We start from the raw sequence: 17259 nt of genomic DNA, 5'->3' as shown, positions 1-17259 counted from the left end.
TTTTTTTAAGAGCGCTGGCAGAGCTCTCTCCCAGCGCTCTGCTGCGACTACACAAGCCACGTTAAAACACTGTCGTTGCCAGTGAAGACATGCCCTAAGAGTCCCCCAGAGAGAGTGTGTGGTACTTAAGAAGCTTCATAGTCAGACAAATAGCCAAGTTGACAGCTTGTACCTGAGCTTGTTTCTGCATTTCCCCTTTGAGATCATCGAAGTATGTGGCATCCCCTTCATCATATTCAGCATCAAACATCTCCTTCAATTTGCGTTTCTTGTCCATGCGCTTTTTCTTCTCCTCCTCCTCTCCTGCTTTGGGTTCTTTTCCTTCTTTATCCTCTTCTTCTCCTTCACTTCCAGCCTAGCAAGAAAGAGAAGACGGTTTTCCATCAATGTAGGCAATCCACCTCCCTAAGCTGTGGTAGCTAAATCGAAAGAAGAGTTCTTGCATTGACCTTAACTGCATCTACAACAATGGCTAGGTCACACATACCTGTGCGCCACAGGTAGGTCAATCTAAATTTCAAGTGTAGACCAGGGTCTATTTAATAATGCAAACGGTCATAACCACTGCTTTTCATCCAAAAATGATAAACTATTTAATAATAAATTCACCAGATGGAGAAAAATGTCTTCAATAAGAAGTGGAAATGTGTTTCCATGGTCTCTCATTCCTTTTGTCCTCATCAGAAAGCTTTTCAAACGAATATTAAAATAAATGGTATTTTTATTGCTATGGATTGCATTTTTAATGTATGCCAAGAGTGCTTAGAGCTTGGAATTGGCATAATTTATCATTCTTAAGTTAAAATAAACATATTAATAAAAAAGAATGTGTATCAGGACTTGAATAATACACGAGTGTTGCCCATCAGGAGTGAGGTTCTGTGCCAGAGATAATGGACTGGGGGAAGTTTGGACATTAGCAATAATTTCACAAATAAGCAAAAAAAAATCTTCAATTAAAAAAAAAAAATCTAAAATTTGCAATATTTTCTATATCTTCAACATTTATTTGCCCAAATAAATTTGGTCCCTATTACTACAGATTAGCTCATGATTCCATTGTCAACTGAATTCACGTACTCTTCCAGAACATTGAATGTGCCTATACTTAATCCTCTTAACTTTTTATTTCCTGGTTTTCAGAGGTCTAAGGATAGACACTCTGTGCTCTGGAAGGGTACAAGGCACTGCCAGTGAACCTTAATTCTCCACTAACAAAGTTTTGGGGCAGTGAATTTTCCTTGTTTTTTTTTTTTAGTAGGCGGTGATAAGGAGAGGACCATGATTGTGGGAGTGGGAAGGGCACAAGAAGGCTTCCTTGGAACCTTACTCCCACTCAGCTACCAGCTGTGCCCGTCTCCTGTCCCTTCCAGTAGTGTTGGAGAAGCCATGGGAAAAAGAGAGAAGATGGTGACTGATGGGCTAGGAAGAGCACATCTACCAGCAGGAGGCGGCAAAACGGAGTGGAGGGAGCCCCAGACTCCTCTTCAGAGGGAAGGGGCTCTGCACAACCCTCAGCAGCATAGGAGGGTGGCAGAGGTATGTAATGGTTCAGTCATCTCAGTGGGATGTTCTCAAATCAATAACACCACCCCAGGAAGATGAACAGAAGCTGATATAATAGCTCTTAGCGCTCCTGTCAGACTGACCCATTCATCTTAAAGTACCTTCTCCTCTTCCCTCTCTCAAAGTCTATCTCAGTTCCTATTGTGGAATACCAATTCCCCAGACAATTTTACTTTGCAGGTAAGCTTTAGAAAAATTTCATTACTGCAGTCAACTCTTTATCTGAAATCAATCCTGAGCAGATAATACCAGTTTGGGAAGAATCAGAGCCATAGTTTGAGGCCCAAGTGTGTACAGAAAAAATTATAAGAACTGTAATATTTTCATGTCATGCATTTTTTTAAGGGAGCTGCATCTCAGAAACCCCTTGTTCAAACAATCTCAAATTAGAACCACTAATCCTACCCTGGACACACCATGAGGCACAGTAATTTGCAAATAAGTATGTAGATTTCAGAGTACTTAGAAAAATCACATTTTAAACAATAAACTAGTCTCATCCTTACCCATTGTGGAGCTATTGCTTCAATATAATAGCAAGGTGCATTTCCCAGTATCTCTCTCTATATATTGCTCAACAAAGAACTACTCAGGCAGGTTTAAACAGAAGTAATAGGATGACATTAAGCAAAGAACAAATTAGACTGAATATCAGAAAAAACAGTGAGATCTATGAGGCAGTGGAATAGTCCCTCCAGAGAAATGGTGGAAGCCCATTGTTTGAAAATTAAGTCAGCTCAACTACGTCATTCAGGGGTGTGAAAAATCCACACATCAGACTGGAGTAGTTAAACCAACCTAACCCCAGTGCAGATAGTGCTAGATGGACAGAAGGTGTAGGTAGCGTCTACACTGAAGCGCTGCAGTGGCACAGCTGTGCCTCTGGAGCATGGTGTAGACAAGCCCATAGACTAGGGCATGTTACATAGCAGCATTTAACACTACAGCATAAATTCACTTTGACAATTTTTGTCTGTGATCCACCCTAATCTTCCATTTGTTTTCCACTATTTTATGACACTACTTAGGAAAAAACAACATGAAAATACAAGGTATTAGCAGTCAGGATCATGTTCGACTTGTACCATCCATCACCCACAAACTTGATTTTCAGACCCAGCAAGTTGATTAAGCCTGCCCTCTACTGTTAACTATGGTAAATTGATTTCTGCTCCCCTACAATTATGAGCTCCATGTAAGGAATAATATAGTTTATTTGATCCCCTGAAATTAAAAGCACATCTGATCCTAATGAAAATAAAAGAAAGGAGACTTGTATCTATTTCATTCCAGTCCCTCAGATACCAAAATGTTCTCTTCATTACAGCAGCCTTGTTTCTACTGATTTACGAGCGACTTTCCAGTTGGGCTACGAAGCTGAAGGATGTTCTAAACAGAACAACCCACCATGCAGAGAAACACACATTAAATGTGAGCAGTTGATGAACAATCAAGCTAGAGATCATACCTCATCTCCTCCTGCTGCTGGTTTTCCTTTGTGCACAACCCCTGTTTCAAGGTCTTCAAAATCACCATACAGTTCTTCTGTAAATACAGCAGCCAAGAAATCCGTAAGTTAGCAACACTTCTAAGCCCTTTGTTATTTTGTGCATATTTATTTCTCATAATACTTCACATTTTGGTTGCTGTACAGATTTATCACATTTTCTTCCCACCACTTTTCCACGTTCTGTAGAAAGTGAGCGGCAACCCAGCTTTTCAGTAGCTCTTCCTTTTTCCTTTTGGAAATGCACCATCAGCAACCTTCTTCATACATCTCCAGCTCCTCAAAATTCAAGTGAAGTTCTGCATCTCTCAAAGTGAAGCCACACAATTGGAAGCCACCCTATCATTATCTCTGCTTAAACACTGCCCGCTAAGTTATCAGCAAAGCAACCTGAGCCTCCAGCTTCCATCAGGATGTGGAGGCAGACACTGCAGGGAGAGTAAAAATCTAAAATGGATCCAGTAATTTCAAAAAGGTTTTAAAAAATGGAAGTTTGCTCTACAAAAGTTATTAATAGTCAAACAGTTTGCTTTGGAGATAACAATTATATTTGAAATTAAAAACAGTATCTCCATAAATTCTCCAACACTAAAATTCCAACTTTTCAGCAAGGCAAAGAGACAAGACTTACTTTCTGCAAATAGGATTTCTGTTCATTTCAATCCCATCTGTTCAAAAGGAACAGCTAAGCTCACCTACAAAACTGAAAGCCGATTATCTCTAAGTGTAAGCCAACCAGCCATGAGTGGGGATTCTATTTTCTATTCTATATGATAGACAGATTCTATATTCAAAGAGTGTAAACTGTTCCCTATCTCAATCTGCTATTTCTCTCCTCTTTGTGCACAGATAGATACCAGCTATAGTAATAAAATCAGTTAATGCTTGCATAGTGCTTCAAATATGTAAAACAGGTAGAGAACTTGGCAAGGGTGTTACTAATGTAAAATGTTTTTAAATACATAACAGAGTTTTGGGTTAAATATTAAGTCACAGCATTCACTAGAAGTTCTTCCTCCATTAGTCATATTCTAAGAGCATCAAACCTACCATCTTCCTCCAGCAGTTTTGCTGCATCTTTATCTGCTTCCCACTTTCCTGTTACAAAGCAGTCTCGAATACTGTTCATAACCTGTAAAATGAAAGTGTTACTTGTACACTTCTCACGACTACAAAGCACTTCAACAGCTGACACACTTTGTCTGTAATACTTGTTCTGGCTTAGAGAGACGGCTTGCTCTCAACCCATTTGCTATCCCAGGGGTGGGCAAACTACGGCCCGGGGGACACATCCGGCCCTTCAGATATTTTAATCTGGCCCTTGAGCTCCCCCAGGTAGGGGGGTCCAGGGCTTGCCCTGCTCTGACACTCCAGCCAGGGAGCAAAGTCAGGGGCTTGCCCTGTTCTGTGGCTCCTGGAAGCAGTGGCATGTCCCCGCCTCCAGCTCCTACACTTAGGGGCAGCTAGGGGTCTCCGCACACTGCCTCTGCCTTGGCCTCAGTTGCCAGCCAATGGGAGCTGCGGGGGCGGTGCCTGCAGATGGGGTAGCGCACAGAGCCACCTAGCCGTGCCGCTGCGTAGGAGCCAGAGGGGGGACATGCCGCTGCTTCCGGGAACTGCTTGTGGTTAGCGCCACCTGGAGCCTGCACCCCTGACCTCCCCCCGTGCCTCAACCCTCTGCCCCAGCCCTGATCCCCCTCCCACCCTCTGAACCCCTCGGTCCCAGCCCAGACCACCCTCCTGTACCCCCAACCCCTCATATCTAGCCCCACCCCAGAGCCTGGACGCCCAGTCGGAGCCCTCACCCCCTCCCGCACTCCATCCCCCCAATTTTGTGAGCATTCATGGCCCGCCATACCATTTCCATACCCAGATGTGGCCCTCGGGACAAAAAGTTTGCCCACTCCTATGCTATCCACATCGTAACACAACTATCAAAACTGTCTTCCTGGCCACCTCCACAGAGAGTTGGAGGAGACTGAATTAAACTCTCCCTACCCCCAGAAATCATCCTGCCAGAAAAAAGCAAAAGCTCATTAACTTTTGCACAAAGTCAGCACAGAAGTTTACAGAGCCTCTGGGGTAACCATTTAGTGAATAAATAAGATGACATCAGTCATCACAGCAATCCATCCAGCATCTTTCACTATCATTAAATTTACTTACTTTAACTTCCCCTTCCTATTTAAAAGCAAAAAACCTAAGATCCTGTTTGTGCGTAAATGTCTCTGGTGAGGATAAAGAGGAGATGAGAATTTCTGAAGACGACACATAGGCAGAACTGTCTGTAATTCATATGAGTTAGTTTCATGTCTCCATGACATATCAGAAGTTCTTTATTAGGGTAATTCAAGACTGGTGTAAGTGGATACATACTGGACATGCTCCTAAGCATACAGAATGTAAGAGCTGTCGCTCCAAAAGCAGTACCTCATCTAAATCCCAATCCTGGGGGGTTTCCACTGGAAATTTGGAGCAGTCAAGGGCATTAGCCTTTTGTTTGGATTCTTTGTCAGGACGGCTGACGTGGAACAGCCCTCCAAGCTCTTCATCAGCATCATCTTCTTCATCGGCATCCTCAGCCACTAAATAAAATGCCATAGTTAAAAGCATCATCTGCAAATCATATGTATTTATTAGATTAATCAAAAACTTCTCTTGCTCCATAAATCTTTAAATGCCTGATGTAGTTCGAGGAAAGAGGAATTAAATCATAAAAATGGTGTATTAGTAAGGAGACCAGTGTTCCAACTTGTATTAAGAAAGCAGAAAAACTAATACATTGTTTGATTCCCTTATAGAGAAAGCAGCAGCAAGTGAATTATTCTATATTGAGATTAGAACCCAAAGGCACGTCTTCAGTTGGAGAACTAATTAGACGGGACATGACAGTGGGAAAAATATATTCCACATGTAAAATTTCACATACTTTAATGGAAAAATCAGGTGCCTTGCGGATGATTGGATTTATCTGAAAAATCTGTTCTTTGATTAAGCAATTGTGATGTCTTTGTTCAACACCATATGTAACACAAAATTAATAAAACAAAACAAAACCCAATCTATTAGAAAAAGGCTGTCTATTTCTCCAAAATCAAATCCCATTTGTTTTGTACCAGTCTGCAAACTGCTAACACTGGGTTTGTGAATTTATTGGTAATTTCTTAGGGCATTATACTGCAAATCTTAGTATGCAGAACTCCCAGTAACGTCAACAGGAATTGTACATGTTTAGGGGCCAGTCTCTTGCTTGGAAATGTATCAGTTTATGAATTAAACAGGGTGCATACATCATGTAAATGACAGCTTTATCTTCACTTTAAACTAACTGCCTGATTCTTGACAAATTACCATCATCTTAAAAAATACACTTTGTAACAAACATCATAAATTTAACTTCATTCATAATCTGAATGAACACTTTTCTCACCTTTCAAGGAAGGCGTGGTTAATTTTAGACAAAATTCATTGAGGACAGCAAAAATCTCACCTGATTAGATAGATCATAAATAGCCAGTTGCCAAAATAGGTGATATGTGCACAGCATCTACTACTAAATTTTTTTTATTTTTAAAAAGCTGAGCTTAAATGTTTTGGAAAAATACTATATACCAAAGGGAACTTAACACACTTTCTATCCACCTGGAAAAATATTGCTGTATCTCAAAAAGGAAGGACCCAACAAATATATGTTTAGCAAGCCTCTGGATGAATACTAGGTCAAACTAGCCTAAGATATGTTTAATTAGGAGAACAAAATTCTCTTTTTATATAGGAAAACTAAATGTGAACTCCTGTTACCAATAAGGAGAGTTAAATCCATTATTTCCTCATTCACCCATGGAAGAGTAGACTCCAAAAGCTATGGCTAACTGATATGACTATGATTAAAAGGCTATACAGGGATCAGAGCAATAGCATCATGATGTGGGAGAGAAACTTATACTTATACACATGGGATTTTTACCTGTTCCATAAACAAGTTTGCGAAGGTTGGGAGCCGACTGTTGTTGTCTCAGAAAAGCCTCGGCTGCCTTTTGGGTAAGGTCTTCCTTCCACTTAAGTGCACCTGAAGAGGGCGGGGGGGAGGGGGGAGAGAGAGAGAGAGAGAACACTGTAAATTCCTTCCTCCGCTGGCAATGTATTAGACTAAGGGACCATCTGCAGTAGGGAGAAAACTTAAATAGGGAGTCAATTATAATACACTTAAAATTGGTAGATAGGATCAGGACTTTAACGTCGTTATGTGACACAGATATACATGGATGGCTCTAATTTTTCATCCTGTATTGTAACACGCTCCGGTGATTTGGTTGGTTTTGCAGTGTAGATGGTTCCTAACTTTTGAAGGAATAAAAGGGTAAAAGAAAGATTAAGACCAGAGCCTGCAGACTAAACTAGACTATTTTCATCATCATAAATTCACCACTGACACTGATTACATCTGTTAATAAAATCACTGAAAGGTGGTTTACTTTTTCCAAATACAATACAGAAGTTTCACTTTTCTGAAAACTTATCACAGTAAAGATAACAATTTTGCATGTCTTTAGGGCCTTTGATCAGAGAACTCTATAAAAGCTAGGTATTATCAATTTTATTGTCTGGGAAACTGAGGCTTAAGCAGACAATCAATGGTTTACAAAGGAATATAACCCAGGTCTCCTGAGATGCAGTTTCCTGCTCTAGCTACTGGACAACACTACTTCCCAAGGAGGGAAAAAAAAAAAAAAAAAAAAAAAAAAAAGACTGCCTCCAGCAATGAACAGTAAAGGAAAATGATAAATTGAAAATGTACCTGCTGTGTCTGCAGAAAAGTCATTTTCTTCTCCATACTCCTCTTCCTCTTTCAGTAGATTTTCAACATCATCACCATCATCATCCTCATCTTCTACAGCCTTCGATTCAGCCCATTCAACACCATCTACATTCTTCTCTGGAGCATTCTGAATCCCTTTCCTATCTGACTCTTCAGCTTCTGAGTCATCATTTAATCTTTCTTCTTCCTCCTCTTCCAGGGAGGATCCTTCAGCATCAGATTCAGAAGCCTCTTCAGCTGTGCAGTTTCCAGAATCTGTAGTGGGAACCACTTTTTTACCCAAGCGGTGATCTAGGTTATGATTCTCTCTTCGTTCTTTATCTTCCCTGCCTAATTCACAGGGTGTGAATTTACTTATTTGTCTGCTCGAAGATTCAGAATCGCTGTCTGAACTTTCCTTTTCATCACTCTCTTCTTCATCTCCATGGTCTTCTGCTTCTTCCTTGCTTTCATCAAGGTCAGTTTCCCCTTCTTCCCCTGAACTCATCTCAAGATCATCATCACTATCAGCAAATGCTGGCAGTTCCACTGCAGTTTCTTCTGTAGTCTCCTCTCTTTTCAGATGCTTGGCACTCCTGAGACCTAGCTCTTGCCCTGGTACCTCTTTGTCACTTTCTCCCTCAACATCATCATCATCATCACCATCACCATCTTCACTTCCATCCATCTCTTCCTCAGACATTTCTTCATTTTGACCCTCCTCTTCATCACTTGCTCCATCATCATTTTCTTCTTCAAACACTGCCTTCCGACGTACTCTCCCAGTCTTCAAATCAATTTGTTTCTCTTCTTTTGGCATCACAAATCTGCTTTCCCAATGGAGAACAAGATAAAAAAATGCAATTGGCTTTAATTAAACATTTGATGTCACCAACAAATACTGTAGAACATTTTGGTGGGGTGACCTCAACAGAAGCATGGCTACCTGTGCCATTAAAACAAGTGGCAACTCTGTCTGACTTAAAGAAATCTCTTAGTTCAAGAAGCCTCATTGTGGTAATGTCACAACTAAATTAGTGATTCTTCACTGTTGTCCACTAGTTTAGACTGAGTGCCTGCACTAAAGTTGTTTGTTTGTTTTTACTGAAGATTATGATTGCCATGCTCCCAGGACCCTCACAAAAACCAAAAATGTATCACATGTTGCTATGTCAGTGAATTATTTAAAAAAAAAAAAAAAGGAAGGAAGGAAGGAAGGAAGGAAGGAAGGAAGGAAGGAAGGAAGGAAAGAAAAATGNAAGGAAGGAAGGAAGGAAGGAAGGAAGGAAGGAAGGAAGGAAGGAAGGAAAGAAAAATGGACTGTGTTCAATGGTGATGGAGTCTCAATCCTTTCTAATTTGGGGATAAATACTGTTTTATATGGAGAAATAAATGAAAAAACTATTGTTGTATGTAATGCTGTTGTAGCCATGTCCGTCCCAGGATATTAGACAGACAAGATGGGTGAGGTAATAGCTTTGATTGGACTAACTTCTGTTGGTGAGAGACGCCTTAAAGCTTAGGCTAGGTCTACCCGACACACTTTATTCTTGGGGGAAAATCTGCATCAAAAAATTAAAAATTCTGTGCACAATATTTTAAAATTCTGCATATTTTATTGGTCAAAATACCACAATATAATCACACCAATTTCAGGGATAGCTCAGTGGTTTGAGCATTGTCCTGCTAAACCCAGAGTTGTGAGTTCAAGCCTTAAGGGGACCATTTAGGGATCTGGAACAAAAATCTGACTGGGGCTTGGTCCTGCTTTGAGCAGAGGGTTGGACTAGATGACCTCCTGAGGCCCCTTCCAACCCTGATATTCTATGATGCGGAGGGAGGAGAGGGAGAATACGGGGTAGCAGGTTATAGATTGTTGTAAGAAGCCTTAAAATCCAGTATGTCTATTCAGTCCATGAGTTTTTAGAGTCTAGCAAGACTAAAAATCCAAGCTCACCATCAGAAGCAAGCTCCCCTTAGACCAGGATATAACTCAAAGCGGCACCAGACCCTGCCAGAACAATAGATGCAAAACCTGCAAACATATTTCCATTGCTACAATGATCGACACCCAGCACAACACACTTTTCAAGATCCCTGGGACCTACACATGCCTATCACAACATATGATGTACCTCATCCAGTGAATTAAATGCCCCAATAGCAACTGTGTCAAGGTGAAACCAGACAATTACTATGCTACTATGCTTTCAAATGAACTCACACAGGAAAATGATGAAAGACAAAAACACCACATCACCTATGGGTGAACACTTTTCACAAAGTGAACACTCTTTATCTGACCTATCAGTCCTATTCCCTAAGGAAACTTGCACAACACTTTCAAAAGGCGCGTCTGGAAGCTTACCTTCATAACTTTGCTAGACACTAAACATCACGGACTGAAGAGAGACATTGGATATATGGCTTTTTACAATAATCGACAACCCACCAGCAACCCCCTATATTGCTGCTTTCCCACCCTCCTCTCCTCCCTACCAGAAGGGTGTTAACAGAAGGGTCACTTCTTCTTGAATGGTCCCTTGAAATGTGTGTTAACTACTTATCCTAAGCAATCTGTTCTACCTTGTATTTAGCTGTGGTGCTCTGAGCCCTGGGTCTACACTCCACCCCTGAGCGGTGTAGTTACACTGACCTAAGTGCCACTATGGACAGCGCTATGTCGGTGGGAGAGCTTCTCCTATCGGCATAGTGCATCTTCACCAGACACAATGCAGCTGTACTGCTGTACGTGTAAACATGCCCTAAACCAACAGGAGAAGCTCTCGTCAGCTCAGAGTGTCTTTATTAAAGCACTATAGTGACGCAGCTGCACCAATGCAGCATTTTAACTGTAGCCCTGCCCGGAGTATGTTTCCCAAACCTGAAAAAGAGCTCTGTGTAAGCTTACAAGTTTGTCTCTCTCACCAACAGAAGTTGGTCAAATAACAGATATTACCTCTCCCCCCTTGTCTCTAAAAAGAGAACAAAAAACTGATCAAAAACATCACAGACATGTATCAGTCATCAGCAGCTATGTAGAAATTATATCCAAAAAACTTCATTAAAAGAAAACAGAGGTACCTAAAGGATATCTTTATGAAATGTTAAGATTTTTTTTTTTTTTTTTTTTTAAACAGGAGCAAGACATGTTTTTCCCTTAATCTTCTTCTCAGAAACAGCTTAGCTGTTTTTTATTATTATTATTATTTTAAACTTTTGCTTAATTAGCCGAAGGTGGACATCCAGCATGGAAAATTTCAGCCTGAACAGTTAAATAGAGTTAAAGGCAACAGATAACAGTCTTATAATGGGAAGTGGTAAGCAATCTATCTGTAGGGTGGCATTACTAACTTCTTCTATAATTAGAAATATACTCCTGGAGCAGATTCTGAACATCACTTTGAAGTCCGCAATCCCAGAGTTGCTCAAACAAAGACCAGTGATATTTACAACCATGATTACTTATCTTCCAGAAGAAACAACACTAACCAGAGAAAGTGCAAATAAAGCTTGGATTTCTTTTCCTCTTAAGACCTGACAAAAGGAGAACCTTGTACTGATTATTCCATTCTGAAAAGTTAATACCTAATGGATAATCAATAATTTACTGTGCCCAAAAATAGAAATGTCCAAGAAAAGAAGAAAAAATAGATGCATGTCTGAAGGTGAAAGCAAATATACTCCTGTCCTACAATTATTTCTCCTATAAACATCCACGTCCACATCCTGAAGCATCCTTACTCCCATGCCCACCTATTTTTCAGTTGAGGTTGAATTATGTTTTCCATGTTTAGGGGAGGACTGCTACAGAAAAGAGTAGGAAACTCTGAAACTGTGCTTTTTAACTCAGAAGACAAGTTCAAACCCTGATAAAATCACTACTGAAAATAAGTGTGATGATCTCATCTTAATCTGGTTCAAATGAAGGTGTGGGAACAGAGTCATGAAGTTTAAACAGGTCTGCTTTAAGTTTCAGAGCTCCATACTCCCTTTTCTCTTCTACAATAAACCTCTCCCAAACTCTTTCTGTGCATCTGCCATGCAAGCAAGCCACACACCTTTAATATCAGCCCACTGAAACAGCTATTAATTAAGATACACAAATGGCCAAAGCTGTTGCCTGTGTTATGCCTCTTCTAGTCAAGTTGTTCTGTCTCCCACTGCTCGGTAAAATTCAAAACTTACTCTTGGTTTTCCACATCTTCTGAACCTAATGGTTTGGAGTCCATGAAGAGAGACACTTTGCTTGAAGCCATCTTAACATCGATGGTGGAATGTGTGGAGATGAGGCTCTGGACTAGTTCATGATTTGGTCTCACTTCTTCCTGACAAACCAAAAGATTTTTTTCTGTTTAACAGATCAATTATGCAAATATCTATTGAACAATCAACAAATTGATAAAACTGCCTAAAAATGGGCAACAGGAACAGACTCAATATTAAACCATGCAAATTACAGAGATGGGCTCCTTACCAGTGTGTAACAAACATATTGTACATTTAATATTATTTTAACTCATGCACCATAATATTTGAAATGGTCTAAGTACAAGACAGAAAAAGTTCAAGCTCTGCCTCGGAGAGCAACTTCCTTGGATGACATACAACCACTCTCCCCCAATTTCCTCACCTGCAAAATGAGACTAAATACATGGGCCCTGCTCTCAGGGATGGCATGACACTTAGCTCATTTCTCTTCAGATACTTTCCGAGCATTAACTATGTAAGTATTTATTATTAATTACTTCCTTAGCTGTTTTCCACAGCTTTTGAGAGAGGGAAATTGGGAAAAAACAAACAAAAACTATTTTGTTTCTCAATCACTGTAGTAAGAAAGGTTGTTAAATAAGATATTTAAGGATAAGGATATGTTTGCATATCACTTGGGTTGATGATGTTTCTTTAAAAAAAAAAAATCTAAACCAAAACAAAACAACTGTTTCCAAGCACCGTTGCTTTGCCTCTTTAGCTCTTTAGGCAGAAACTATATTCTACTGGAGAACAGAGAACTCAAACAGACTTTCCCCTCACCTCTTCATCTTGATGAGCATGACTTCCACCAAGGTCAATATAAACAGCATCTTTGTCATACACTACACCTCCAACTCCTGACAGTGGGGCATAAATAAGTTTATCCTTCTCATTTAAGGAACGCTTCTTCTGCTGTTCAGGAAGTGCACAGGGGTCTGGCAGGAAACTCACATCGCTCACAGTAAAGTCCCCTACACCTGGGGTGACGGACAAGGAAGAAAAGGATTTTGACAAAGCTCTGATTTAAAAAAAAAAAAAAAAAAACCTGTACAATTCACCATAAAGAGGTAAAGGGGCTCTATTGTGGCATGCAGTGATTTAACATCAATGGTACACTGCAAAGATAAACCACATGCAATACTTTTAAGACCTACCACTAAGTCTGGAAAACATTCTACAAGTTAATCAGCTAGTGGACTATAAATAACTGGCAACACACTCCTGTAAATATACACTTGCATTCATTACTAACATCATCTCAGCATTGTTAAAAAGAAAATAACTTAAATCATTAAGTTATTAATTAGTATTAATTTATTACACTATGTAAAACTTTTCATTTTAAATAAGCCTAACTTACTTTTCACTATTGACACTACCTTTTTGCATTTCAATCATCCTAGAGATCTACACTGATCAATTTCATTTTCTGGTTTTCGATGCTAGTACATTGTTATTGTGTTTAGATTTAACACTGCACGAAGATTTCTCAATTAAAAGTTTTACAAAATACTAATATTAAAATATTAACTACAGAATGGTGGTCTTTTACAGATGTATACTATCCCATTAACAGTAATAGCATTACAAGCTATAAATCAGCAAAATAATTATAAGAATTTTAAGAGATTGGATATATTACCTGGCATGTGAATTTGGCTTTTGTTTTTTAGGTATGCCCCTCTTAAGTAGCCATAAAGTGACACCTTTCTGTCACACTTTGGATTGACTCGAACATCTTCTGGGTTTGTCAAGTCTTCCATTCTAGGGAATATCAGAAGAAATATTAGAAATATATTTTCTCTACTATCATCTTCCATAAAGAAAAGTCCTGAAGCAAATTGTTGCACTTGCTACATTAAACTATTATTGCAGCTTTATTTAAAAACAAAAACAAAACAAAAAATCACAAACATTGTATAATCTCATTATTTGAAATTTTCAGTGTTTGATAATAGGAACACAGTAAGGCACACAGTCATGTTAAAGTCATTTTTTTTAAAAAAAGATTCTTACGTGTTGAATATTTTAGACGATAATTTTATTTTTAAATGTATAACATTTCATCTAATATTACACCTCTGAAAGATTAAATGTGTGTTCATTTGGGGCATTTCTCCTTTCTCTGGGGGCAGAAAGGGAAAACAGCTGAGTCAGTTTCATTTTTGTTTATAGTCACTTTCTAGCCAATTTCACTTTTAGGCTCTCATGTACAATAATATTAAGCAAACACCTAAAATTGGAACTGGAAGATTCGAGAATATTTTTTATTCGTTTCCCCAAATGTGCTCTGTGCATTTCAGAGAACTTTGTGCATCATCCTTCTAAGTACTTCTCCGACCACATCACTTGAGCATTGCCCCGTATTTAAAAGGAAAAAACAAAATGTCTGTTTTTTACTTCTTTCCCAAATTGCAAGAAAAATATTCTGATCAGTTCATAGGTATTTTTCCCCACTCATTTATGAATGAATGGGACTTTGAAAGAAGAAAGGTTGTTGGTTTTTTTATTGATTTTGGTTAATCTCTTCCAAGAGCAAGCTAGGTCCAGCTCCTCTGAAAGTTCAGTCTTCAGAACTCACAAGCTTCCCCTTCCCATTTTGGTAGACAGATTCATTGTTCCACTGGAACCTAACTGCTGTGTGAGATCATGGACACAGAATGAGAGACAATCTCTCAGGTGGCTAGAGCCAATCCCATGGAGAGCTTTGAAATTCAGGATAGAGACCTTGAAGTAGACTCTGTATTCAATGGGGAGCCATTCCAGTGATTAGAGATCATGGTGATATGTTCACTGTCTGCTAAGCTATTGGGATGCCGTGCTTTCAGAGAAGTTCAACAAAATCAAGCAGCAATTCTGTTTAAATGTTTTATGGACAGTGTTCAAGTATCCTGTAACATTCTAAATACGCATTTAGTGCCTCATCCTACAAGTCTGTGAACAAATCAAGCTTACACTGAAGTCACCAGGCCAAGTTTACCACTGACTTAAGTGGCCTCAGCTCCACGGAAGTCAGATTGCAAATTATTATAACTGATTTTTAAATCAGTGGGGTTGCACTCATTTTGAGCAACAAATACCATGTACCAGCTACCACAGTAATGGATAACTCCATAAAATTCTAGCTAGACAATAAATTGGTCATTTGCATGCCCAACAGTTACATAACTGTGCTTTTAAAATATCTTTTTTCAGAAGTGTACAGGAACAGAATTACACCATTCCCTCATACTGACATGAGTGGAGCTGCGTGGCTAAACTTACATGCAGAGGATTGAAAATACACCTCTTACACCACTGATTTCCCCTCATTTATGTCAGTAATAAAAAAAGAGATTAAACTTTAACTTAGCCATTATCAAATCTCTGGCACACTCTCAACTGACTGGCTGTTAAATTCTTATAAAAACAGAACATGGGGGTGGGAGTGCAGAGGACAAACAGAGAATTGAGGAAAAAAGAAAACCACGTACCTGTCTGCTAGGACATATGGGTGAGATGTCTGCCATGTAAGTGGACGGAATTTCATAACAGAGATAAAGCGTCCCAGATTATGAATTTCCTGCTTTTGGTACTCTCCGTGTACCATCCCAGAGAGATAAAACAGTTTGGCACCCTAAATCAATCAAATTTATATTAAAAGTTTAACAAAAAAACTTACCCCAATTAAATTCCTACCTCATTAAAACTAAAACAAGAGACTCCATTCAACAAGCTACAATTACCTCCAACAGATTTGAGTTAACTTCTGTTAATTATCTCCCCTTCATCAAGGCAAAAAATTATCCCCAACAATTTGGCACCAGGTGTGCAAGGCTCACAACAGCAGCAAAGACTTGCTTTTAAATCTGTTAAAAGGCAGATGTACGTTTCACAGAAACCATGCCTTTTTTCTTCTTTTAGCAGCAGGCACAACACAAATACAGAAGCTACACAACATTAGCATTGCTAGACACCACATTAAAGTCTGCAAAGCAACACCATCTGCCTTTTATGAATCTAGGATTTGATCCTGCAACCCCTTACCCACATCATTACTTGTGTGAATGACTATTGGGCTCTAGTGCTGTAACAGACCTATTGTCTGGTGGTAGAGCTCAATTACACAAGTCAATTTTCAAGAAAGATTGTATAATCTGAGTCTCAATACTAAATGGTACATTAGCAGTCTTCTCTTTCAGTAACATTTGTGAACAAACAAATGCAAATCACAGAATATCAGGGTTAGAAGGGACCTCAGGAGGTCATCTAGTCCAACCTGATACTCAAAGCAGGACCAAGCCCCAGACACATTTTTGTCCCAGGTCCCTAAATGGCCCCCTCACGGCTTGAACTCACCCCTGGGTTTAGCAGGCCAATGCTCAAACCACTAAGCTATCCCTCCCGTGTATTTAAATACTTAAATATTTTCCCCACCCCTAAATCAATTTCCACAGTTCAAACATTTATGAAAAATAACTGTTTGGTATTATACCGGATACACTTCTGTCCAGAATCTGTGTTTCAATCTCTTTTTGGTCTTCTTTAACTGTTTGTTGTTCTTGAAGGTATCCAGGTGGGTAAGGACACCCATGATTTTGGGAAAGCCATGTACTTGGCAGATGTTCAAGAATTCAAAGGTTTCCATCTCAAATCCAAAGCTGGCATCAATGAGCATAAGAACCTGAAAGTGAATGAAAACAATTTACTCTGGTGCTATTGAGATGCCCTCAGCAGCACCTTCAACTAATTTAATAGTCATGCTTTTAAACAGGATCCATCTCTTCATCCAATCTGTGTTGGCTTTGATAAATTTTTAATCTCAAGGAGTCAGGCAGTCTTCCCAAGGATTTTTACACAGCCTAGAGAGACAATTGTGGCCTTTTAACTTAAAAGTTGTGTCTTAAGCCCTTCTTACTTTAGAAAAGGCTAATAAATCAAATCCCCTCTCCTAAATCTATAGACATTTATAAATTTTTCTTCACTTTGCTTCCCTCTCTCCAGGGACATTACAGGACCAAAAAAAAAAAAAGCCACCCACAGACAAGAGTCAGAACAAAAGTCTCCCTCTGCACAATCACCACTTCCCTCCCTCCCCCGACCCCTCCCCCCCCCAAAAAAAAGTGTTAGTCCCAGCAACGAGGGACAGATCCTT

The 17259-nt window shown here is 39.5% G+C and overlaps 1 protein-coding gene across 1 annotated transcript in view; it reads right to left on the bottom strand.

Annotated features, from left to right (window-relative positions):
• Positions 1–17259, bottom strand: part of BMS1 (BMS1 ribosome biogenesis factor) — a 41157-nt gene that overhangs the window by 14670 nt on the left and 9228 nt on the right. The window contains exons 5-15 of the mRNA XM_034776434.1: positions 16600–16788; positions 15599–15741; positions 13768–13889; positions 12906–13102; positions 12060–12199; positions 7872–8698; positions 7041–7142; positions 5504–5658; positions 4124–4205; positions 3035–3111; positions 173–355 (exon numbers count right to left, since the gene is read on the bottom strand). Coding sequence (XP_034632325.1) covers positions 173–355; positions 3035–3111; positions 4124–4205; positions 5504–5658; positions 7041–7142; positions 7872–8698; positions 12060–12199; positions 12906–13102; positions 13768–13889; positions 15599–15741; positions 16600–16788 — 2217 coding nt within the window. The remainder of the gene's footprint in view (positions 1–172; positions 356–3034; positions 3112–4123; positions 4206–5503; positions 5659–7040; positions 7143–7871; positions 8699–12059; positions 12200–12905; positions 13103–13767; positions 13890–15598; positions 15742–16599; positions 16789–17259) is intronic.

The sequence above is a fragment of the Trachemys scripta genome, chromosome 7 (genome assembly GCF_013100865.1).
Source record: "Trachemys scripta elegans isolate TJP31775 chromosome 7, CAS_Tse_1.0, whole genome shotgun sequence".
Classification (NCBI taxonomy): domain Eukaryota; kingdom Metazoa; phylum Chordata; order Testudines; family Emydidae; genus Trachemys; species Trachemys scripta.
Note: the sequence above shows the minus strand (reverse complement) of the source record. Positions and strands in the feature narration are given on the sequence as shown.